General features: G+C 40.0%; 2 protein-coding genes across 3 annotated transcripts; both read right to left on the bottom strand.

Moving 5' to 3' along the window:
• Window positions 1-2,586: 2,586 nt before the first annotated feature.
• Window positions 2,587-6,610, bottom strand: plek2 (pleckstrin 2). The gene is made up of 9 exons (XM_075447904.1): window positions 6,512-6,610; window positions 6,218-6,382; window positions 5,491-5,675; window positions 5,281-5,372; window positions 4,549-4,736; window positions 4,346-4,447; window positions 3,923-4,006; window positions 3,581-3,659; window positions 2,587-3,186 (listed from the first exon to the last, which is right to left on the bottom strand). Exons 1-9 carry the CDS (start codon window positions 6,581-6,583, stop codon window positions 3,059-3,061), a joined length of 1,095 nt encoding a protein of 364 aa, XP_075304019.1. The 5' UTR covers window positions 6,584-6,610; the 3' UTR covers window positions 2,587-3,058.
• A 3,169-nt stretch (window positions 6,611-9,779) lies between these two features.
• tc2n (tandem C2 domains, nuclear) lies at window positions 9,780-23,978 on the bottom strand. Of its 2 annotated transcripts, XM_075448237.1 has the most exons (13): window positions 23,470-23,978; window positions 22,419-22,540; window positions 22,217-22,291; window positions 21,926-22,129; window positions 20,134-20,304; window positions 19,698-19,777; window positions 18,268-18,337; window positions 17,578-17,678; window positions 17,229-17,345; window positions 16,749-16,940; window positions 12,056-12,170; window positions 11,752-11,951; window positions 9,780-11,464 (listed from the first exon to the last, which is right to left on the bottom strand). In XM_075448237.1, exons 2-13 carry the CDS (start codon window positions 22,453-22,455, stop codon window positions 11,354-11,356), a joined length of 1,473 nt encoding a protein of 490 aa, XP_075304352.1. In that variant the 5' UTR covers window positions 22,456-22,540; window positions 23,470-23,978; the 3' UTR covers window positions 9,780-11,353. The 2 variants fall into 2 exon arrangements, with proteins under 2 accessions (XP_075304352.1, XP_075304353.1); XM_075448238.1 differs by lacking the exon at window positions 22,419-22,540 and having other exon boundaries at window positions 23,470-23,977.
• Between the last annotated feature and the right edge of the window lie 152 nt (window positions 23,979-24,130).

Genomic DNA, 24,130 nt, shown 5'->3' with positions numbered 1-24,130 from the left:
AGATAAATGCTCCACTCAGCTTGCTGAGTGGGAGTGGCTGTCTGGGATTTCTGGGAGCGCCTCAAGCCTCAGATTTGATGATTGTGACTAAAACCTCCTGAGGCATTTTTAGTCTGTAGCTCCTGTTGTTGCCAGAAAATTTGCTCTGTTCAAAAATACCATATAAAAAATATCTGACTCTTTATTAAATCAAATCAAATTTATTTGTATAGCACATTTCATGTACAAACAGTTCAAAGTGCTTTACATAAAATAAAAGCATTGCAGCAGGGAGTGTAAGAAGCATTAAAAATACATAAAAGAATATAAAGAGAAAGAAATAAAATAATTTAAATGAATTTAAAAACAAGCAACAGTCTAGATAAATTAAAAGATACCGTGCAGATTTCATGCACAGACACATGAGAACAGAAATGTTTTTAACCTGGATTTTAAAATGTCTACATTTGGTGAAAGTTTAATCTCCACTAGCAGTTTGTTCCACTTGTTTGCAGCATAACAGCTAAATGCTGCTTCTCCATGTTTAGTCTGGACTCTGGACTGGACCAGCTGACCTGAGTCCTTGGATCTAAGAGCTCTGCTGGGTTTATATTCTCTGAACATATCACAGATGTATTTTGGGCCTAAACTGTTCTGGGATTTGTAAACTATCAGCAGGCTTTTAAAATCTATTCTGTGACTGACTGGAAGCCAGTGTAAAGATTTTAAAACTGGTGTGATGTGTTCAGATCTCTTAGTCCGGGTTAAAACTCCAGCAGCAGCGTTCTGGATGAGCTGCAGATGTTTAATGCTCTTTTTGGGAAGTCCAGTTAAAAGAGCATTACAGTAATGGAGTCTACTGGAGATGAATGCATGGATGAGTTTCTCCTGGTCTTTATGGGAGAGGAAACCTTTAATTCTGTTGATGTTTCTGAGGTGGTAAAAAGCTGCCATGGTGACAGCTTTGATGTGGCTGCTGAAAGTCAGATCTGAGTCTATCAACACTCCGAGGTTACGAATTTGGTCAGTGATTGTAAGGTCCCGAGTCTCATTCTCTTTGCTACCAAATAGAATGATCTCAGTTTTGTCTTCATTTAATTGTAGAAAATTCTCTTTCATCCAGGTGTTTACTTCCTCCAGACACTGACACAGTACGTCTGCTGGGCTGCAGTCGTCCGGTGACATAGACACATAAAGTTGTGTATCGTCTGCATAACTGTTAAAATTCTGCAATATCTGACCCAAAGGGAGCATATACAAGTTAAACAGAAGAGGTCCAAGAATTGACCCCTGGGGTACTCCACAAGTCATGGCCACTCGCTCAGATTCATAGCTGCCAATTGTAACAAAATAACTCCGGCCTTCTAAGTAGGACCTGAACCAGTTAAGGACCGCTCCAGAAAGTCCAACCCAGTTTTCTAGCCTGTGCAACAGGATTCTGTGATCTACAGTATCAAACGCAGCGCTGGGGTCCAACAGAACCAGGACTGAAACATTACCTTTAGTTCATTTTAACTGAAGATCTTCAGATCTTCAGATCTTGCACATCTGCACGATACAACTTTATACTTATTTTGTGACCAAAGAAATCCATTAAGAACAATGTGGTCTAGAATTATATCAAAGTTTTATATGCTAACCTCTAATGTCAGTCCAAAGTGACGTAATGTCTCAGTCATTCAACAGGATGCGGCCATTCTTATGACATTTTGAACACCATCAAGGCTTCTCTTGACAAATTCAATGTTAAAACAATTCAATGGTTGTATCTCAATCTATAGCCCCCATGCAAGTACAAAAGTGCACTTAGTGTATCAAAGTCGAAACTATTTGTTAACGAAAACTGGGTCCTGCAACTGGTGCTAACATAAAACATTACAATGCTGTTTCTCTCGTTTGTCTTTTTTTTTAACTATATAGACGCATTAGTGGTACAGATGTTTCACAACTTGGGGCAGGGCCTCTGTGATTCACAGGAGCAAATCCAAGAGTTTGTGAGCTCATTAAAGGGTTTAGAAAAGAGAAAAAAAAAATCAGATTCTTTTTCCCTTTTTTGGCCTCATGACTCTCATACATCTCTGACAGTTGACACTGATATTTACAGGCACCCCTGTCTCACAGGAAGATTTATGACCGGTACATTTGTCAACCTTTCTTAAACATACTTAAAAATAACTTTTTTATTAATGGGAAAACAACATATCCTTAGGCACTGTCAGACAGTGTTCACTTGACATGACTGGAATGGCGATCTATAAACAGTAAAACATGAAAGCAGTAAGCATGTAGATTTTTGTTACTGTCTAACAATATATTTGCTATATAACCACATACATTCAGTCTAACCCCAACCACAGCGGCAGAGCACAACAGAAAAATAAGATATCACAAGTAGGAGCACATAGTACAACATCACATAGTAACATGTACGCAGACGTAACACGTTTATGTGCTAATAAACAAAACTTAAGGTGTGTTACGATGGTAACTGTGCAATCATTTAGCCTTTACATTGCAACAGTTCAAACTGTGGACCAATATGTTTTTTTTCATGCGCTGTCATTCAGTTGGGTTTGTAAAGAGGTTACGAGCCATAAAGTCTTGGGGTTCCAAGTTTAATGTTTATTGTTTTTCACATATTCCTTTAGGTGAAATTCTTCAGCTACAAACTGGTGACCAAAGCTGTCAAGCGGAAAGTGCAAGTTACAAAGAGGTACAGTACTTATTTCTCACAAACTATGTCTGAAGTTGCATTGATAAAAAAAAAAAAGACAGTCCAAATGATTATATTTAACAATGAAAAATAATCACGTAAAACACAAAAATACTATTAACATAACAGACTGATTAGAAACAAAAGTGCTACAAATGTCAGGCTTTCAAAACCTCCTCTCACCAGCAACGAAATACTCAACAATCAAAGCACAAAAGAAAAGAAATTAACACAAATTTTACAAACTGAGGCATCCATTGCTGTTTTCTTACATTCATGAAATGAGTAAATTTCAGTTATCCGTACAACAGCCTAAATGAAAGAGCTGGTATGATGGACAGTCAAGTTTCAATGGAGTCCACAGTTCTATGTCTGCCCTCTAATTGCATCGATCCAGTTCATCTTGTCTTGGTAAGTTGGAGCCTGGATGAAATAATGAGTATCTGACTGGGTGATGATTTTAAACAAGTTGCCTTGAATGTTGCCTTTCACACCTATGTGAATGGAAAAAAATGTGTCAATAAAACATGTAAGACATATACACCAGCTTCGGACAGACAACCTGACAAATACAAGCAGAATTACACATTACATGCGTTTTGATGTCTCACTTCAGGATTGAATGTTATAAAAGATGGGATGCATTTGATGAGGAGTACACAGAGCATGTCTAAACTCCCAGTGCATCGCTCCTTTTCTGAACACTGTCAAACTTCCCGTTTACATTTTCAGTGCTTAATGGTTACCTATTAGAAATATTCTCAATAAAAGAACACAGAGCACAACCACTTCTTGCTTGAATCAGGCTGTTGTTGTAATTTTTGGTCAAAAAGTTCAATAAATCATGCATAACTTTATCAGGAGTCACTGGCGTTTGAGTCAACTTACCTGAGGGAACTCCGTTATCTTCCAGGGAAGATACCAGACACCCTCGTAGTGTGAAGCCGCCCACTGGGCTGATGTCATCCTGATGAGTGGCACAAGACCGGAAAACAGATTGAGTCAAAGATGAAGTAGCATTGCTGGCACTTGCAAGTTATTTATGAGTAATGAGGGCCTCAGAGTCATACTATGAAGTAATGACTAACAAAACAGCTGATTTGTTTTAACAAACCTCCTAGTTTGTCATGAATTGAGGTTTTAAAGGTTGTACAATTTAATATCTCTACATAATTTAACTGTAGGATATTACCATCCGCTCACTTTTCATAGCACTGCAAACGCACTCACCTTGGCAGGATCATAATAGTGAAGGAAAGCAGGCTCTGAGCGCAGCACAAACAGTCGCACCTTCCAGTTTTTCCGTCTGTGTCCCTGTTTAAAGATTAGCCACAAGTTTAAACATAAACAACTGAAGACACCCAAAAACTGCACCACTCGGAACTTTAAAGGAAAACTTCCCTGGTGACAGCTAGTGCAAAACCTCCATGACGGATATTTGTTAGTTCTACAGCGTAACGGCTTTTGAAAATATTCTAAAGCAATCCACAATTCTCTCTTTGCCGAACTTTACTTAAGTCATCAACATTGCAGTTATATACGTTGATAGGTTAGCCTGGCCTTTAAACTGAAAAACAAGTGTCTCGTGTAAAATTACTGGTTAACAGGATTTTTTCAGCGTCTTAGCTCGTGATCGATTCACTGTATTTTTACCTGTTTCAACAGATATCCTCTCTTTATCACTTTCCCGCTCAGCTCCACAGCAGACAGCGACGTCTGAGCCCTCACAGGGCCTCTCTTCTTTAAATTGTCAGACTGAGAACAGAAAGGGTTGTAAATTAAGCAAAACTATATATTCTAAACGGGGCAACATGTAGCACTGAGGAGAAGATACTCCCAAAGTCAACGCAACATACAAAGCTGTACAGTGCTGTGGAGTCGTCCATGAACTGCTCGCTGAGGCCGGCAGTGCGAAGGGCTTCCACGCTCTTCAGGCCCACTGTCCGCAGGAAGCCCTCCTCCTGCAGGGTCGAGGCCAGTGTCACGGCCTCCGCACGGTTCAGAGCCAGCTGCATGAACACCATCCAGTCCACCACAGCTGAACCTGCAGTGACATCATACAAACATCTAAGGAACACAGACACTCAGGCAGATCATTGAATGGGTCCTCTGGGGACAGGCCCAGGGACCCCTGGTCTAACAACGTAATTATAATATAGATATTTCACTAAGAGACACAATACAGCCAAAGTGAGATGCAGTGAGATGCAATAATTGATTTCAAAGGACCAAAACAAAAAAGGCCAAAACTTTGACTAAACTACAATATAACACAAACAGATATCTAAGACAACCTAACGTGGGGAATAAAACAACCATAAAGAGATGGAAAATGTCCCAAACCAGATAAAGAAATCAGCAAAACGCACAGTTGGAGACACAATACTATAAACCCGTCCACTGACAGGTTGTATTTTAATACGTTATTAAGAGAATAACATTGGTGCAGGAAGTGTCAGCCACAAAAAGTAGCAAAAATCCTGTTTTCTGTATTTAACACTGATTGTTTGAAAAATGTGTACCAGCAAAATGGATGTAACGTCAGATCAGGCGAGAGCATAAATGTGGAAAAAAAGTTGATGATTCACCTGAGAAACAATTGCTGTAAATGCTGCCGTGCTCCACATGATTACTTAACTTGATTCCGCTGTGGACATCATACATGGAGTCCAACACCTTGCTGTAAAAGAGAGTGAAGGAAGGGGTCTTGAGACGATGATGAGACAGCGGTATGAAAAAGCTTCACGCAAGCAGTGAGAGACAGTGAAAAAAGGTCATCTGGGGGAAACAACGTTTACCTCAGGTTGATGTTGTGCAACTGGGATTCAGTAGGATCTTTCTGGTCGGTCGCCGTCTCACCGTCAGTCGCCTGCAGCTTGCTGACCGCAGCTGTGATATCAGCAGCCCACTCATCTCTCTCCTCCCTGGAGCAAGCTTCCAAAAAATGATCCACCCCATGCTCAGTATGGAGCTTTAACACCAGCTATCGGAAAGCGCAGAAAGGAGAGAGGCTTTTTTAAGTACCAGACAACTTGGCAAAAAACAGGTCACAAGTTTTTTGTTAAAGTTAGGCAGAAGAAGGAGATCAGGTCAGGACAAAACAAAAACCTGAGGCTATAAATGTTTTCAGGTGTGGAAGATCAGCGCACAGGGGCACACCTTTCGTATGCCTTCTACTAATAAAAAGCATGACTAGGAAAGGAAAACACTGGCTAGAACATGTGGTAGAACAAAAAAATGGAAGTGAAGTGTTTGTCTTTATCTTATATAGTGTGTATATCTTTTCAAGTATATGTTAGGAATATTTTTATATCATCATTATATTTTTTCTTTATAGTAACATTTGTTTACCAGTTTTATTAACAGCCTTTTTTTTTTTCATTAAGGAAAATAGAATTATATCTACTATTAGAAATCTGACACAAAAGTGCAAACATCAAATTGTCTTCAATTGTCCGCGACCACACTGAGCAACTCTAACGTGCTTCTGAAAGGATGTTTTTCTCTCATCTGAAAACAACTTACCGGTCGATTCTCATATTCGAGGAAAGGGCACGTTATCACACAGTCCTTCAGCAGGATTTTCCCTCGCTGACAGGAGTCTCTCTTCCCTCCTTCATATTTGTAATACAGCAGCTTGTCTGGCATCAGAACAAACCAGCGTGCCTTCCAGTTGTGAACAACATGACCCTGGAAACACACGAACAAAACTTATGGAAAATGTTACGTTCTCTGAAAAAGAAAAGCAACACAAACTGACTCTATGAAAACTACATTTTACGGCCAGAATATTTTTGTGTTTAGAAAAACACATCTTACCCTTTTCACAAGGAACCCCTCTCTTAGAATTGTGTTTTTCTTCCCTGTACTCATGTTCTTCGGTGTGATCATTGAAAGTGAGATTTGCCTGTTCGTGCCTGCTCAGGTTTTTTAATGTTGAGAATGAGTGCGTCACTCTATGGAAGCCCGTTTCCGCCACTTAATAAAAATACATTTAGAAATACTATCTCATAATTATGAGATACTAAGTCGAAATTATGAGATAGTATCTTATAATTATGAGATAGTATCTCATAATTTCGACTTAGTATCTCATAATTTTGACTTAGTATCTCATAATTATGACTTACTATCTCATAATTTCGACTTAGCATCTCATAATTTTGAATTACTATCTCATAATTTCGAGTTAGTATCTCATAATTATGAGATAGTATCTCATAATTTTGACTTAGTATCTCATAATTATGACTTACTATCTCATAATTTCGAGTTAGTTTCTCATAATTATGAGATAATATTTCTAGATTTATTTTTATTATGTGGCGGAAACGGGCTTCCATACAATACTGTTCACACCCACAGAAACTCCTTTCTTCACCCTGTGCTACGATGATGTGCAGTTCCTGCTTACCACCACACGAGGGCGTATCAACTCGGAAACTGAAGGTGGGTGCAGACGTTTCATAGACCGGCATCCACTCGCTCCACTATGACCTAATTCTCTACGAGTTTTAGCATGTGAAGAGTTTGGTTCCTGGAAATGAAACCAAAGGGGGCATCCTTTTTGCAGAGCAGAGATGTTTATCCAATTTTGACGAAGGGACAGCAGTTAGTGGCCGATCACAGTCTCCTCTGCAGCAGCTGCACCCAATGGATGGACAGTGGGGCATAAGTACCTTTCCGATGTTTATTACTGTGCACATAAGTCATGGTAATGAGACTACCAGAAACAAGCATTCCTGCTGAGACTCCTGCTTCTGCCAAACATCATTTCCTTTTTTCATCTCCCCGCCCTGGTCCGTGGCTTTCAGAAAAGCAACCAGAAAAACAACAGGCCACTTCAACTCGACCACTGAAAATGATAGTAGTACACTTTCAATCGGGATGATTTCTTTAAATTATCTTTACCATCGTAACCCTGCATCAAACAAAATGTATCTACATGAACATCAAGACATAAGATCGTCTTATGAGGGATACATACTGCACACATTCTTGTGGGCTGCTGTGGCTCAATGGCTGTAGTGGTTGTCTTCCAGTCATAACATTGGTGGTACAACCTCCAGTCCCTTTGTGCACCAACACAAATCCCCACATTGCTTCAATATGCCTGATGGTGTGTGAGTGTAGAAGTGAAAAAAGTGCTGCATTTATTGAGTGCAAATTAAACAGTGCTGTATGGGTGAATGAGAAACACATTGGAAAATGGAAGCCATACCACTGGCCTTGCAGTGGAAGCGTAAGCATGATAGCACAGGTTTCATGGGTTTGTGACAAAATTGCAAAGCACAGAAATACAATGATACGTATGTCCACCCTGGACCACATAAAGTGACCCAAATCAGATTCCAACATAGGAATTGACAGCTGGATATCTCTTCAGCCTGAGAATGTGGACATGGCCTTCGTGAAACATTTGATTTTCTATTTCTGTCGTGTTTTCTGAAATAATGTTGTGTTTTGTGATATATCTCCTGCATTATGTTTTGCATCTCAGGCAGTACATGCATAAGGACGTATAATAATCCTTTTCCTGATGTTTATAGTATTTGATCAAATCACATAATCTGGCAAGTCTATTGCAGGGATTTCACAAAATAAGAGAGACATTTTTGATTTTTCACCAACAATTTTTTTTGCGTTTCATAAGCTTAGAGGGCCATTTGTCACGTAAAGCCTGTCCCTACGAGGAGCAGCAGGGAGGTTTTTAGAGGAGCTCTCCTATCTGCCTCAAGCCTCCAGTAAATTCTTCATTGCGTCTCCCTGGTGAGGAAAGCTGTATGTGCAAGCCTGCAATTATGTGAAAACAGAAATGAGCAGTGGACTCCAGCAGGAAGCAGCCCAAAGAATCTGTTAAGCACACAAGGACAACAATAACCCAAGAGAGAAAATAAATATGTCCTGCTTCGTTAGGCTCAGACACTTTGTTATCCTCTTCAACCACCCTTCCCCATCTGGTTTGATCGGGCCCTGATGAAGTCTCACACGTGTTAGCTTCTTTTTTTATACCAAGATGGTTTACACAGAGTTCGTAATTGCAGAGAAATACACATTTTGGGCATATCATTTTCGACCAGGAACCCCAGAAAGACTCCTGGGGCTGAACAGGTTAAGTCAAAGTCAAACATGATTATTTGAGATAAAAGCAGTGTGTAAAGCCAAGTCACATGTTAAGGAGTGTCTGGTATTTCTTCTGTGTAACATTAACCATAAATCAAACATTAATTCTGACAAATAAAGATGATGGTGTTTTGGCACGCAAGCATATGTAGGGCTCTGACGCAGGTCAGCCCACGTGGGACACCCGGTTGTCCTGGTCACACACACTTAAAATGCAAACACTCGGCGCACTCTGTTTTCTTGGTCCACAGACTTATTGTTCGCTGGGTGTGTGTTTGCGTGTTCATGTCCACAGTTGGTTACACAGCAAACGTCGGTCAATCTAATGCTTTATTAGACTGAAATGGGGGCAGGATTCTCATTTCGGATGACAAACAGGAGTCTTTTTTTTACTCCAAATGGTAATAGTTCACGTTAGAGTTGTCCTGTTATCTGCAAAGCAAAGATGATTTTCAAAGCCTTGAACTCATTTTTTGTGGTCTTCAGAATATATATCGTTTCTGTCTGGATTTTTCTCTTTTTTGGGTTATTATTTTTCTACAAGCAGCAAATGTCCTTCTGTGCAGTCAGTCTTCATCCACAGAGGATGAGATTGGCTAAGTACAGAATTGACATTAAATTGCCTTGTAATAAATGGTGAAATGGGAAAAACAGGGTGTTGCAGAGGCAGGAAGAGAAACACTGTGGCAGATTCTGCAGCCTTCTTAATCATAAGCTTGTTCCACAAAAAAAAAAAATGACAGGTTGACACAACAGTTTATGGTGGTTAACCTGTTTCACAACCACCGCAGAATGTATGTGTAGTCTGCAAGCTGTAAAACTTAATTTCCTCTGATGGCACAACCCTTAGTACTATGGCCAAGTACTGTTTATTTTTTCATTTAAATTCTTCCAATTCAACAGATCCTTAGTTTTATTTATGTGTATTTTCTTATATGCACAGTCTTCAAAAAACACATTTCACTTTTACAAATGACACCTACTTTTATTTACAGTACATTTTTAAAATCAATATATTATTTGCAAGGAAAGAAATAAAGTGCTTTTTACCAAAAAATGCGCAGCTAAGCTTTGAGAAATGTGCTGCTGTGTTAGTCCATTAACAATGACATCCCATAGTGTTAGATAAAAGCTTGAAGTCAAGTAGTTTTTTCACCCTAAAAGACAAAAAGCGACAGTGAGCTGATCCTAACATGCAGTGTCTGTGTAACCTTAACCAGGTATCGCTTACTCGTACCTACATTCATGGTTGTCAAAAGCATATTAACATACATTCGTGAGGAACACTGTTAGACTGAGTATGACATTGTTCTAAATTCTAAAGAAAATTGGAAGTGTAGTCTTTAGAGCTAGAGATCTGCTGCTGTGAATACCTACGAATAGAACAAATGGTTGCTACACTTTGCAGTGCCCAACTCTGTTAGGGTGGTCATTTGTTGACAATAAGAAAAATGAAGAATATCACTATCCATATCCTTTAAGGTGGATATCACTTACAGACTATTAACACAGAGTTTCTAATACAATAAGTTTGCCCTTGTGGTCCCTTTCCCTGCTTGTAAACTTAAAAATCCCTTCTTTCACCTCCAAAATTGTTACCTATCAGGACAGGATGTGGTCTTCACCAAGGTTTGAAAATTAGGTAAATACACCGTCAGATGAACAACAGCATGTGGTATATTACACTGTATTGTTATTCTATTTACAAAGACTAAGATACAGAACAAGTGTGTGAAAGACTGTGTGCATCACACGATTCGACCATCTTTAGTTTTATCTGTCAGACAGATGGCCTTCCATTTGACTCAAGAATACTTTGGTATACAGAGAAGCTCAAGGTGGATTCAATGACTACAAGGTGCCCTGGTCTTGTGGCTTCAAAACAAGTCCAAATCATCAGTGGACAATGGACAACTGTCTTGAATGTTATCCACTTGAATAATCTTTCTCTCTGTAGAATGATGGACACCGAATTGTTTGGAAATGGCCTCAAAATCCTTCACAGATTGATGGGCAGCAACAAACTTCAATCAACAAAACTCCAGCTTTTATAAAGATGGTCACTCTTGTTGATGAGTGTATTTGATTAGCAGCATTTGGCTTAGGATCAGATAAGTTTTTATCATGTACAAATATGTTAAACCTTAAAACTGAAAGAAGGAGTATTTTCTTCTACACGTGACTGTATATCCATTTGAAATAGCAAGTTTTCACTGAAACGCACTGATACACACAAGACCTGTGACTTACAGAGTACATTATATAAAACTAAATGCAATGTGGTTAAATTGTCGTTAGTTTAGCAAATGCTCTACCGTTTCTTTCTTTCAAGTCCTTCTACACTTTGTTCAAAATCCCTATTTACAAGCGATCACTGAACACCTGAACTGTCTCCCAGGACAGTCAGAGCACGTTTGGCAGTTTACAGTCCAATCCGTAAACGTCGACTCAGTCAGTGTACATGATTGTAGCAAGCTGACTGGAAAAGTAAGCAGGCACAGCTCTGCAGTGTTTAAAGACAGAGACAGAAGAGGAGGTTTAGGATGGGCTCAGCCTGTGCCATGTTTTCACAACTTTCTCCGGGTGAGACATGGTGTCCTTCCACTGCTCCACAGCCTTTGGGAGAGGGCTGTCGATCCCCAGGTGAACCTGGCACAAACAGAGAGAAGCAGGGCGTTACTCAGTTCATCACAAATCAGGGGTCGCTGTTTTTGCCTTTGTCGATTCACATCGATCAGCCACGACCAGGTGAAGCGAATTATGCCGATTTAACTTTTTACAATGCAATTTATCTATTTGGCTGGAATTGAAAAGTCCCCATATCAGCAGTAATTAATGCCCACAATCGGACAATATAAAAATGACATAAGACAGAAATAGCCAAAGGGCATCATGAGTAAAAGAAGAGTCTTCGTAAAAGACTCGTATGGACTCACCTGTCCGAGACACTGCTTCCGTCTGACAGAACTACGACTGCAGAGTTTCACTGACAGCGAGCAGGCATGCTCCAAGGAGGCCAAGAGGAAGTTGAATGTCTCTGCCCACTTACACTGACCGCCTGACGCCTTCAGCGCACGAGTCTTCTTCTTTGTAAGCACCTTCCCCAACTGGTGCAACTCCACTTTGACGAAAAACACTTCAGAGGACAGGTGGAAGAGAAGTAAATAGGTTATAGTAATAGTTCTTGCTAACATGGGACTAACTTTGGTGATTAAACCTTGATGATACCGACTCACTTACCTTGGGAGAGTGGTGAGGAGGATGGTGGGAGGTTTTGGGCGGCAAGGACCTGGAGCTGGATGCGTCCGTTTACTGCCTGAAAGCAGGTGCCGAGATGCAGCTCAGAGTGGCAAACCTGTAAGAGGATAATCAAGTGTTTCTTAATTGTTTGACGTGGTGTATTTCAGGTTGTAAATATAGCAAGAATGTTTGATTTTTTTTATGATGGAGTTGGTATAAAAAATATTTCAACAAAATATGTAAACTTTTTTTTCCCTTGTATGTCATAAAAAACTTAAATCTGATGTTTGTTAATTAGTTTGGAGAGATCATTGGACATTTATTTAACAGACAAGTGCATGGAAGGGATTTATATATATTTTTTTTAATGTCTACATTAACCACTAAATTGTTGAAAGTTGTGCAGAATGACGTCGGGCATTTTTTATGGCTGAAATTACCACAGAACTTCCAGGTAAAGATCTGGTCACCCTGATGTTTCTCCAAAATTCCTATAAACACCTCCACCATACCATAACAAAAGCTGGATTTTGCTTCTTTTATTGATAACAGCCTGGCTGGTTTGTCTCATCTTTGACACATCGAGCCAGTCCTCAAGTTTTTTTAAACTGATACGTGCACTCATCTGACCACAGAACACGTCTCTGGTGTCTTTCTGTCCACATGAGATGAGCTTGTGTTCCGAGAACTCTGCTCTGTTCTGCGCACAGTTGATTTATGGCTTTCTTCTTGCATAATACAGTTTCAGGTTACATTTCTGGATGCGGTAGAGCACTGTGTTGATGTAGAAATGATTTTCCAAGCTACTTCTGAGCCCATGTGGCAGTATGGCGTGTGGCATGGTGGCATGGTGGTTTCACGTACAGTGCCACCCAAGGGCTCAATGGTCATGCACATACAATGTTAGTTTCTGGTCTTTGCCTTTATGCACTGGGATACAATGCTTCGTAGATGTTGAAAGGCCAAAGTTTTTGGCAATCTTTTTTTAAAAAAAAATTGGGGGGGGCTTTTTATGCCTTTATTAGATAGGACAGTGTAGAGAGACAGGAAGCAGGGGGCAGAGAGAGGGGGAACAACATGCAGCAAAGGGCTGTTGGATGTGGGATTCGAATCGGGGCCAGCTGCAGTGAGCACTATAGCCTCTTGTACATGAGGCGCCTGCTGTACCCACTACGCCACAGACCGCCCCAGTTTTTGGCAATATTGCATTGAAGATTTATTTTTTGGAACTTTTGGAAGCCACTGCATGGGAAGTGCAAAATGCCACCCATTACTATGACAGTTGCTTTCATAAAATAATTTATTTTTGTCCAACAAGGATGCTTTTTAATCTCAGCTGATATAACTCTTTTCAGACTCTGTAAATCATAAAAGATGTTTAATACTAAATTCACAACATGGAAAAGTAAGATGGGCATGCTGGCATTATCACTGGCACTCCTGATAATTTCCCCTTACAGTTCTGCTAGCACTGCTGAGGACTCATTTTCTCCCCCTGGCCATCCTGTTTCTTTTCAAAATGCAGTTGATTTATTTTCTGTTCAAGACTTCTACAGATTAAGCTGTCTCAGCCTCTAAAAGCTTCTACTGATGGCAGTGATTTGAACAATTTTGGTCTTTTGTGTCCAGCAGATGGGTACTCACTGGCTGAATCAAATTGTCCCCTTGAGAACCTGATAATGATGATTCTGATCTCTTAAGTACAGAAACAGTTTAGATTTTACAGTCACTAGCCAGACAGTCATCCATTTATCAGCAAAACCACTCTCTGCTGGTGAAATGGTTTGAGGTTTGACCTACTTTCCATCTCTCTGATCTACAGATTCTGCACTCTGGTTTCCTTTCTCCAATAAAGACTGTCTCCCAATTTTCCTTAATAAATTAACCCATGTTCTTTTTTGTCTGTGATTATGCAACAAACTCTGCCTGACCAACTTTATCCTATTTAGGGCCAAGAGTACGGTACATGCCAGAGGGATACAATGCAGCCTGAGAACAGTTTTATGAGAAACAGCCAGTGCCGTCCATATTTGCTGTGTTCAAGCAAAGAGGTAAGTGGTAAAAGACTGCAGTCATCAGAGGAAATGGTCAACAATAAGAAATAAAAAAACAGGATATTTGCATACATAGTTATTCCTTTTGGGCCAGAGCAGACACAATCAGTCAACTGCACAAGCATGAAAATATTATGAGCGACTACATAATATTTCCGTGCTTGTGCAGTTGGGGACACCAAAGAGAGCAGCAATCAGTTAAGCTTGTTGACTCAGACATGAACAGGTTTGCATCAGTTATTTGTCCTTTACAATTGGATTTAAAGGGAAATTAAAAGTGACAGTTTTACATAATCTTTACCAAACTCTAAAAATGTGAACTCTAATGGTGAGGGACAACACGAGCACAGTGTGACAAAGTATAGCCACAGCAGCTAGCGTAGCTTAGGTATTTACAGACTCTTGCACTGTAATAGGACTAAACATTGGGCCTCATGCAACAACTGTTCCTACGCACAGATTTGTTCTTAAATCGTGCGTACGAGTGATTTAAGAGAATTTGCGCATTCACCAATCTTTTCGTATTTTACGTTTTCTTTCAGGTACGAACAGAATTTACGAGTGATCCAGAGCTGTCGTAGGAGTTTCGTAAAATAGTCCGCTGTTATTCAAATCAAGTTTGCTTCACTAATGGATTGTATATTTAATTACTTTGAAGCAAACATAAATAAACATACATTATACCCCATAATGATGCTGACATTATTCTGTTTGACTTAAATTATGCACTAATTGAACTTTAATTTGACTGTATATAACAAGGTCAATGGGATGCGTAACCAGCCTCACCACACTTGGATTTTTGGCCACTGGAACCTTTCAGAGGGAGATTGGAGACAGCTCGGGTGTGTCCCAGTCCTCTGTGAGTCGTGCGCTCCCCTTGGTCATCAAAGCTCTCACCAGTTTATCAACCATGATACATCAAATTCCCATACACCGCAGTCCAACAAGTACAAATTAAGAGGGACTTTCATGCCGTGGCTGGACTGCCAATCATAATCGGAGCACTAGATTAAACACATATACGCATCAAAGCACCCGTGGCGTTGTGGAGCACACCATTGGTGAGCTGAAGGCCAGGTGGGTGTGTCTCGATACAGAGGAGGGCAAACTGCTCTATAGCCCAGAGAAGGCATGCCAGATTTGCACAATATTGTCATGAACGAGGGTCTCCACCTGAACCAGCCGAGGCAGACCAGAAGGTGTGGTGCCAGAAGACCCCCCTCATGGACCGCCCCATCAAAGAGCCATCATGATGAGGCAACAACTGATTGCACGGCTTTAGTTGCAGTTTTGTTGAGCGCCTGGCCATGACGAGACGTTTTTTTTTTTTTTAAGTCATTTTCACATCAAAGCATTTCTTTTATTATATCGGTGACATTATGAACTACAGGTGACACACCTTATTAACAGCACTCGTAATTGCTTCCCATTTCTTCGCTTTAGCAGATCCCGTAAATCCACTGCTGACACTGCTAAAAATGACAGATTTTACTTTTTGGATCTCTGAAAGCAGAACTTCAGTCTCAGAGCCCTTAAAGTTGTTCTTTTTGTGCCTTGATGCCATTTTCATGACTCAACACGTCCTGGCACAGGAGGGAGGAAGTGTTGCCTTTTATGGTATTATTTTGGGCGTGGAGTATGCAAATCTACTATCCTCATGCACGTGGACTTAAATACGCACGGGTGGCATTCATCATTTACGCAGGTGATTTACACACTTTTTCCGCAGTTAAGAGCGTTTGTTGAATCTGACGTGGAGTGTTTGTTTGAGACTGTACGAAAAAAGTAAGAGAAATTTAGAATAAAAATACGAAAATGTTTTTGCATGAGGCCCATTGTTTTTGATCAAGATTTTGAGCATGCTGGTCTGTAAGACGAGCCCAAACTGCCTAGTCTCTTGAAAGATTGTAGATTTCTTTCACCAAAATTGCCCAATGAGTCATGTTTAAAGCTGCAGTCGGCAGGTTTTCAAAATTCCGAGTCTAAAGTCGGAAAATTCGAACTGATACAACTTTCAGGTCCCTCCCCCAACCTCTAACAAGCTCCATATCGCCCCCCAAACCCCTCCCCCTCTGTGGACGAGGTTGTGCACGTGAGTTCACACCAGTGTGAGCGCACACAAGCTGGGGCAGACTCAGCAGCGTGTGCACAAGCTGTGATTGACAGGTAGGATTCCTCCACCCTAACTTGATTGGTTAAAATTAGCCGGGAGTGCTCGGTTTTTGCAAGCATGATTACAGGCTTCAGAGGGAGCTACAGATTTCGTTATTTTTCCTAAACAGCCTATTTAATATTCTACTTCCAGAATCCCATGACAGTTCAAGCTAATATGACTAAAAAAAAGTTGCCGACCGCAGCTTTAAAGACATGAACAAACCACCCATTTGGTCAATTTGATTGGAGAACTTGTTTCTGAAATAGCAACATACTCTCCACGTAGATGTCTTTGAAGATGATTGCATGAAAGTATTTCAGACAGAGATTAATCAAGATATGGGTTGTTTTTCAGCTGGTAAACCAAACTGATGATAACCCCATCTCTGAGCAGGCCATCATTCAAAACACCAAACAACAGGCAATGCAATGGAAGCAAAACTGGACATCAAAAACATACTTGATATCAAAGAAACTCTTACAGAAGATTTGGACGGAGAGTTGAGTTCGAGCCAGTGCTCCGATTCCTCGGGACCGAGCTGTCGCAGGTAGAGGACACACTCTGCCACCGTACGTTTCTTGGGGTTGTGTGTCTGCAGCCGTAGATGCAAGGCGCTGCGGCGCAACTGCTGGAGACGCAGCGCAAACACAAAGGTCTCCATGAAGGACACATCCTAAAAGCAGAGGAAACATTTAGTACAGATAAGGTAGAATAGTTTTGTCTCGTTCGGGAAATGTAAGTGCATCCGATGAAACAACATTTATAAGTTCTTCCCTTATGAAAAATGTTAACTTCATAGAATCTGTGTACACTTCATCTTAGATAACTTTCCTTTTATTGATAAAGCTTATGCTAAAACATCATTCAAAAGATAAACAACACAAAATTTGATCTCCACCTTTATGTAATATGTGGAATTTAATTTTAGTCTCAAGTGTTTATCAAGTTACAGAGTCAATACCTGAGAGTATTCTTTGACTGAACTCTTGAATTGTATGGGTTTGGGGATGGTGATGATCGCTTTGAAACCAATCTTTTGCTGTTCTTCTCCATCTGGATGAAGATTGAGGTCTAAACACTGGTCATAAGAGAAAAAAATGAATAAAAGAGTTAAATATACTTCCTCAGATACCCTTAAAAACAACCTTTTCCTTCCGAGTGTCTGAGACAAAGTTAATAGAGCGTTGAGAAGAGCTAACAGAGACCTCTATTCTGGACACACAGGGGGTCCATTGAGGAATGCCCTTAGGAGAGCACAATGGATCTTTTTGTCCCAGTGGCCCCCACCTCCACACTGTATGTAACCTTACCTGAACCAGGGTGATCCACACCTGCTCCAGAGCCTCATTATAGTTCAGCCGGACACACACCTTCCCCAGCTCATGCTCGTCCCCAAACAAGGCGATGGATTCTAGGATTGAATTCACAGCAGAAGGTAGCGTTAAAATATCAGCTTTTACAGAAACATAATGCTGATGAGTGTGAGCATGTAGAGGGAAGTTTGAGAGGCATTTGTGCCAAATTTAGTCACTTATCTGGAATTCAATTTTCTTTCTTTCTATGTTTATGTAACCAACTTGTATATCAGATAAAGAACTTGTGAATGTTATTTAATGTTTTTTCTTTAGGTTGAACTCATAAAAAAAAAAAAAAATGTTTTTATCTATATTACTACTATTTATGTCCTTCTCTATCAAATAAAGAAATATTTACAATCACTGAACTAAAACAGACCTATCTAACTGAGCATATAATGATTACATTATCATGTGGTACCTTAGTCTGGAAACTAAACCATGCTCAAAACTCATATGTGACAGAATGTGTTCAGGCCTTCTCCTAATCAAACACACTTCCAAACTGCCTTGCCCAGCCTGGCTAATGTCAATGTTAATCTAATATGGGGCAGATTTGATACAATAAGACTGTACAGAGGAAAGCTATTGCACTACATGGCATATCTCATGACATTAGACTTAAAATAGGGTTTGGTCTGTTACCCATACTGCTGTCCATGGAGTCCATCGTGGAGGACGCACTGCTGAAGGTGCTGGACGTGGAGTCATAGCGCTGCATGTGACACCAAACACAATCAAAACAGCATGATCATTTGGAATAAATTAGTCCACAGTCATCATTACATTGGACTGTCACAGATAAATTCAGAATTTGTCCTGATAATAGCACCGAATTATTAATTTATCTTCTCGTAACCATACTGTGTGCATTAGATTATAGGTCAACAAAGGGGAAAAACACCCTCAGGAGAATTCATCCTGCGGACGTCTGCACAAAATTTCACGAAACAAATCTTACAGTTCTGAAGATATTTAAGTCTAAAGCAGAAATGCAGCAACATCTCATAACAAAAACCCCTGAAACATCCCCTGGTCTCGAAACATTGAAGACAATTTAACTGCAACCTACACTGCTCGTTGCTCTGGGACATCAAGAGACGAGAATGTGAAACATATGTTTGTTCACTGCATACAAAAACTCCTGTAACGCTTATCACAGTGTGTGGGCTCTGAATAACCAATTGTAATGTTTACCGAGGTTTTGGGAGAGACTTTGGACTGGCTGCTGGTAACAGAGTCTCATTCATGAAAAGTAATAAGCAGCTGTTGCTGGCATACACAACATCCTTTATTTGAAAAAGAGTTATGCGCAAACTGGTCTTTTGTTTTCTGTTTTATATTACTAATATTATAACTAAATATTACCCAAGACTATCAACAGGTTTGATCAATCAGAAAGTGTGGAGCTGAAACAAATGTGGAAAAGTATGAATAAATTCAGGAATAGCTGCTAAAGTAGAAGAATAAATGCTGAAGGAAATTAGCACCTAATTGATTTTTGCCAGCCATTTCAAAAGGAATTACAGACTGGTCCACACTATTTGTCTACATGGCTTAGGATTTCCACCTTGACACTACAGTTTCAAAAATCCCACATTCAAATGACCACAGTTTCATACCTGAAACCAAGGAATCGATCACCTTTCAGGGTTGGACTTGTCAGATCTTACGATGGAGGGCACTCTAACATGAGCATTTAGCATCACATCATTAACCGTGTGCTAAAACAATCAGTTTGACAGCTCACATTAACTGTGTGCACTCATGTCAATTAGACTCTTTGAGAGTCTCTACTGTTGTTTTGCAGTGTTTATCTGTCAAAACAAAGCTTTATCTGTATATAATCTGCAAACAGGGGTTAGCAATACAAATCTGTTTTGACTCTTCAGGATTGAATGACCACCTTACTTTATAACTTGAATTAAAATACCAGCTTGTGAGGCTTGTTTGTAATGTTACACTGTGCTGCAGATGACAGTGGAAACTGTCAAACTATATTTAGTCTTGGCTGGCACAAGTTTAAAGGGAAAAAAAACACACAGTGGGAATACAGATTAGATAAACAGTCTCACCTGCATGTGATTCTGAGGACTGTTCAGATCACACATGGAGCTGCTCAGTCGCTGTTGGCCTTCCGGTTTTAGGGTACAACCTGGAGGACAACATCATGAAGGTTGTATTAAGTTCATCAGTCCGCAGAAATTTGTTATGAGTTGAAGTACACAAACAAAACACAGAATGAAATCCCATGAATCCAACTATCTAACTCTTGACAAATATGCATGCTGCGTTTAGCTTTAAATTGCACATGCAGCTTCTATAAGACAAAAGGTCATCCACAAATAATTCTAATTCCGGCAAAGAATTAATTTGGAAAACAAGATATTCTTCTTTTTCGAGTCAATCCAAAATATGTTTTTATATCAAAACCAATTTTTTTAAACTTTCAATTTCAGTTATATTGTCTCCCAACCTAAGAGGTGCCATCAAGGATTTGGCGTGTAGTACCTGAGCTTTGAGTACTGGACTTTCTGTTCTTCTGTGTGTCTCGGCGGGTCAAGCCAGGGGAGATGTACGTTGACATGCGGCTTTGATGGAAGCTGGACTCTTGGCAGTAGACAAATTGACTGGTGCCTAGCAGTTCTGCCTTCCTCTCTGCATACGTGCTCCTGGCCGAACCTACAGACAAGTTTAAAGATTAATTCTTTATTATTATTATTATCATGCATCCAGAGTTATATATGAATGAGTAAATTACTAAGCTTGAGAAATAAAACTGTAGAGAATGAATTTGAGAATCTCACAGCCAGAGGAGTTGAAACTCTGCGAGTAAAGCAGCAGATACTTGGCTGGGGAGTTTAACCTCAAGTTTTCTTAGACACTATAGTGACTTAAGATCTTTCTTAATCAGGGTGGGCAAAGCTAGTGGTTAGCATACTGTGCGATGGTTAAAAACATTGCTATCCACATCAGTGAAATCCATTATTTGTGGTCAGAGACATACCGTGGTCTAGATGAGTGCATGTTCACTTGATCATTCTCTTCGGTCATTCAACCGAAACATCTCACCTATAACTAGAAACAGGATATCCTGGTACATTCCTTCTGTGCGATGACATTTTTGTCCTTTCTAAGCTGATTTTTAATTAGATTTGTGATGTAACTCTCAATGAAAGACTCCAATGCAGGCTTGAATTTAAGTTTGTTTGATCACTTTAATCCTACCATTACCCTGGGGGACCATGGGGGTTGTTGCTATGGATTGTAATTCCTGCGTTTAGTTAGAGTGGAATTATTGTCATTCAAACAGCAGAAATGATCTAATTTGGCAGTTGAGGTTATCAGAAACTTTAAGTCTTCTATGCTGAAAATCAAGTCTTTAAACTTGTCAACATGCCCATTAGATGTTTTTTCTGTTACAAGACATATAACGAGCAAAATCTGTCATCAGTGTAACAAGTTGAGTGCTTGCTACCCCCCAGTTTGCTCATCTATGAATTAACGTATCCATAGATTCCCATACAGTGAATGAGGAATAGGTACTGAGTCAAATCCCAAATTAAAGACAAAAACTTTGAGATGTACAATTCTGAGGAACACAGGTGAGTTTTAAGGGGATTAACACAATGCCCGAGTGGGACTTTATGCCAATAAATCATCTGGAAAAATGCCACATTGGCTTGATAATGTGATTGTATAAAACTGAAATCGATCAAAAGCTGCTTTTGAAGGTGGAAACATCTTACTGCATTCTGGTAGGTGACCAGATGTAAGCTAGCTCGGTCCCACATGTAGCAGCTACGTTTGCTGGGATTTCTTTCGTAACTGGTTTGATTTAGTCAAAATCAGCTTTTCCATTTAATAAGATTTCTGGCTTTGGGCAAGTGTTCACACAGAATCAAGAACCAGACGAGTGTGCAGTACCATCCTCCTGTGGTCAGTTCTGGTCACTTCAAATTCAGCCAGTCAAATGGCAACACATGACTGTTGGCACATGTTTGTTTCTTAGCAATTTAACATCAGAGAATGCTTTAATGTTTTCTTAAACTTAAAAAAATGTCAAAAATATAAATATGTTTGTGGATTCAGAAGATATGAAGTAAAACAGAAACCAGTAGTTCAGCCAAGTACTGAATATTAAACTAATCAGATATATCTCTGTTCAGTGTAACCAGAAAATGACCCAATGATCATCATGGCATCATATTCACCTCACATTCCACGACTATTTAGCTTTAAATGATCTAAATCAAATTAATTACTGAAGACCTTTAATTTACCAACTGGCATGGATACATACTCTGTGGCCCGGGCTGTAAATTCGAGAAGTTGGAGCCTCTGGGTTGGATGTAGGAAGGCTTGAAGGTTGGCAGGACAAACGGCACCTCTCTACCGTCCGGGGGTAGCTTGGAGAGGAAGTAATCTTCTTTGCCCCCCATCCTCCCTTCACCTGGCTTATCTCGTAAGGCGGCTTCATCCTTAGAAGGCATCTTCAGTGTGATCACTTTAAAGCAGAAGAAATCCCTCTGTCAGATGCCAAAACAATCTATTGAAGCGGTCAGACACGCCATTCTGCAGGACATCACTTTACCTTGGGTCTCCTGCTCATTCTCTTTCTTCTTCATGAAGTTCTTGCAGCAGTTTTTGAGGCATTCCATGGCTGCAACTGAAAATATTCAGATTCTGAATATAGTGCACAAAACTAACTTAAACGCTTATATACAAAACACCAAATTTAATCCACCAAAATTACACACAAGTGGTACTCCAACCCAAGAATTGTTTTTCATTACTTGTACATCTCTTAGAATGCCAGCACACTCCACACATGGGTTGTTGGGTGTTCTTCTCAAATTAAATGTCAAACAATCAGTTTTGTTGAACAGCTGTCGATGCCTTTGTAGGCCACAGAGCTCTGGAAAGACAATTCACTGCATATATGAAATGTAAAACTGGGATACCATGTTGCAAATACTGATACAACCAGCGCTGGAGCAAGCCTTTCTTGGTACGTAACCAGAAGTTGATAACACTCAAAGTCCCAGACTCTGATAAAGCAATTCTCAAATTTGATATTTCAAAATCATATTATTTATCATTCCCAAGGCTTTTATATTGCCAACGGCTCCTGTAAATTTAGTGTGCTGCTCTCTGAAAATGTGTCACAAGCTCAGCTCTGTTGAGTTGCTCGACATTTGTCAAAATTTTGGGGCTACAGGGCTCTAGAAAGCTCTAGCTCCACCGAATTCCAAAATGTGCCACGAAACATTTACTGTATACTTGATAGTTGCCAATCTTACACTTTTTCTTCTCTTTTCTTTTAAACAGTGCGCCCTTATGTTTAAAAGCTCCTAAAATCTAAACCTACACCACAATGTGTTATGTAATCTTTTCTTCTCCAGTTTGGCACCGTGTCAAACAATGTTAACTATTCATTTGGAAGTTTATTTTTAACAGAGCCTACACGACACAGTTGTTTTATTAAAAATCTAAATTTTCTTAGTATTTGTCAAATTTGGGTCAGCACGCCAGAAGTTTGATTATTTCCCTTTTCTTTTACATCATTTTAAATCAGAAAATAAAAACATAAATATACATTTAATTTGAATTGGAATCAAAAGTCAAAGTCCCTCCGTGTAGCCTATTATAGCAACATTACAGCATGCCAAAACAAGAAAAGGAAAAGCACAACGTTTCTCTTCCATTTTCAACCTTTTTTGGGGATCACAAATACGTCAGCTCAACACAAAGTGTGAACATTTCTCTTTGCGGCAGCTTAAAGGTATTTGTGTGGACACGAACAGCAAATACTTAACAACTAATTCAACTAAATGATTTACTCACCCACGCGATGTTTTCATGTAAAAAAAAAATAGATCAAGTTTGAGCAGCGCTCTCCTCGGGCCGCCAGCAGAGAAATGCCTCAGTTTCCAGCTTTATGACTCACTCCAGCTGCAGGTCTCCCTCCTCCTCCCTCCTCTGGCTGTGGAACTCGCCGATTCCCGGACTGACAGCTGATATTTGCGCTTCCTTCCCCGAAAGCCTTGAGCGCAGCACTTTCTGTTTTGTTTTGGTTTTTTCCCCTTTTCCTTCTGTATGCTTAACACTTGACACCTGTGTGTGCTCGCTGTCAAATTCTTTTACGCTTCCTCGATCGATATCTCAACCACTGTGTACTTCATCCAGGCAGAAACTTGGCCACCGCACACTGTCGGAGTGCCGTTGTTTACCGACAAGGCAGCTGGGGTAACAGCGATGTGAATGAACACATCAAACGAAGACAGAAAAAAATTGCTGCAGTTTTTGCTCGTATAGATTAAAAGTTTGGGGGGGGGCAAATCCTCCAATATAACTTTATCTTATATTTTGCATTCATTCTCTGAACTCACCAGAAGGTGGTACGGTTCCCCAAATGTCAACCTAAACATAAGTGCACTGTCCCCAAATAACGTTTTGTGTTTAAATTTCAAAATTTAATGCAATCACCTCGAAGCGCTTTTTTGCA

This window comes from Odontesthes bonariensis, chromosome 17 (assembly GCF_027942865.1).
Source record: "Odontesthes bonariensis isolate fOdoBon6 chromosome 17, fOdoBon6.hap1, whole genome shotgun sequence".
Taxonomy (NCBI): Eukaryota; Metazoa; Chordata; class Actinopteri; order Atheriniformes; family Atherinopsidae; genus Odontesthes; species Odontesthes bonariensis.
The sequence above is the reverse complement of the archived record's forward strand: the minus strand, read 5'-3'. Positions and strand labels throughout refer to the sequence as shown.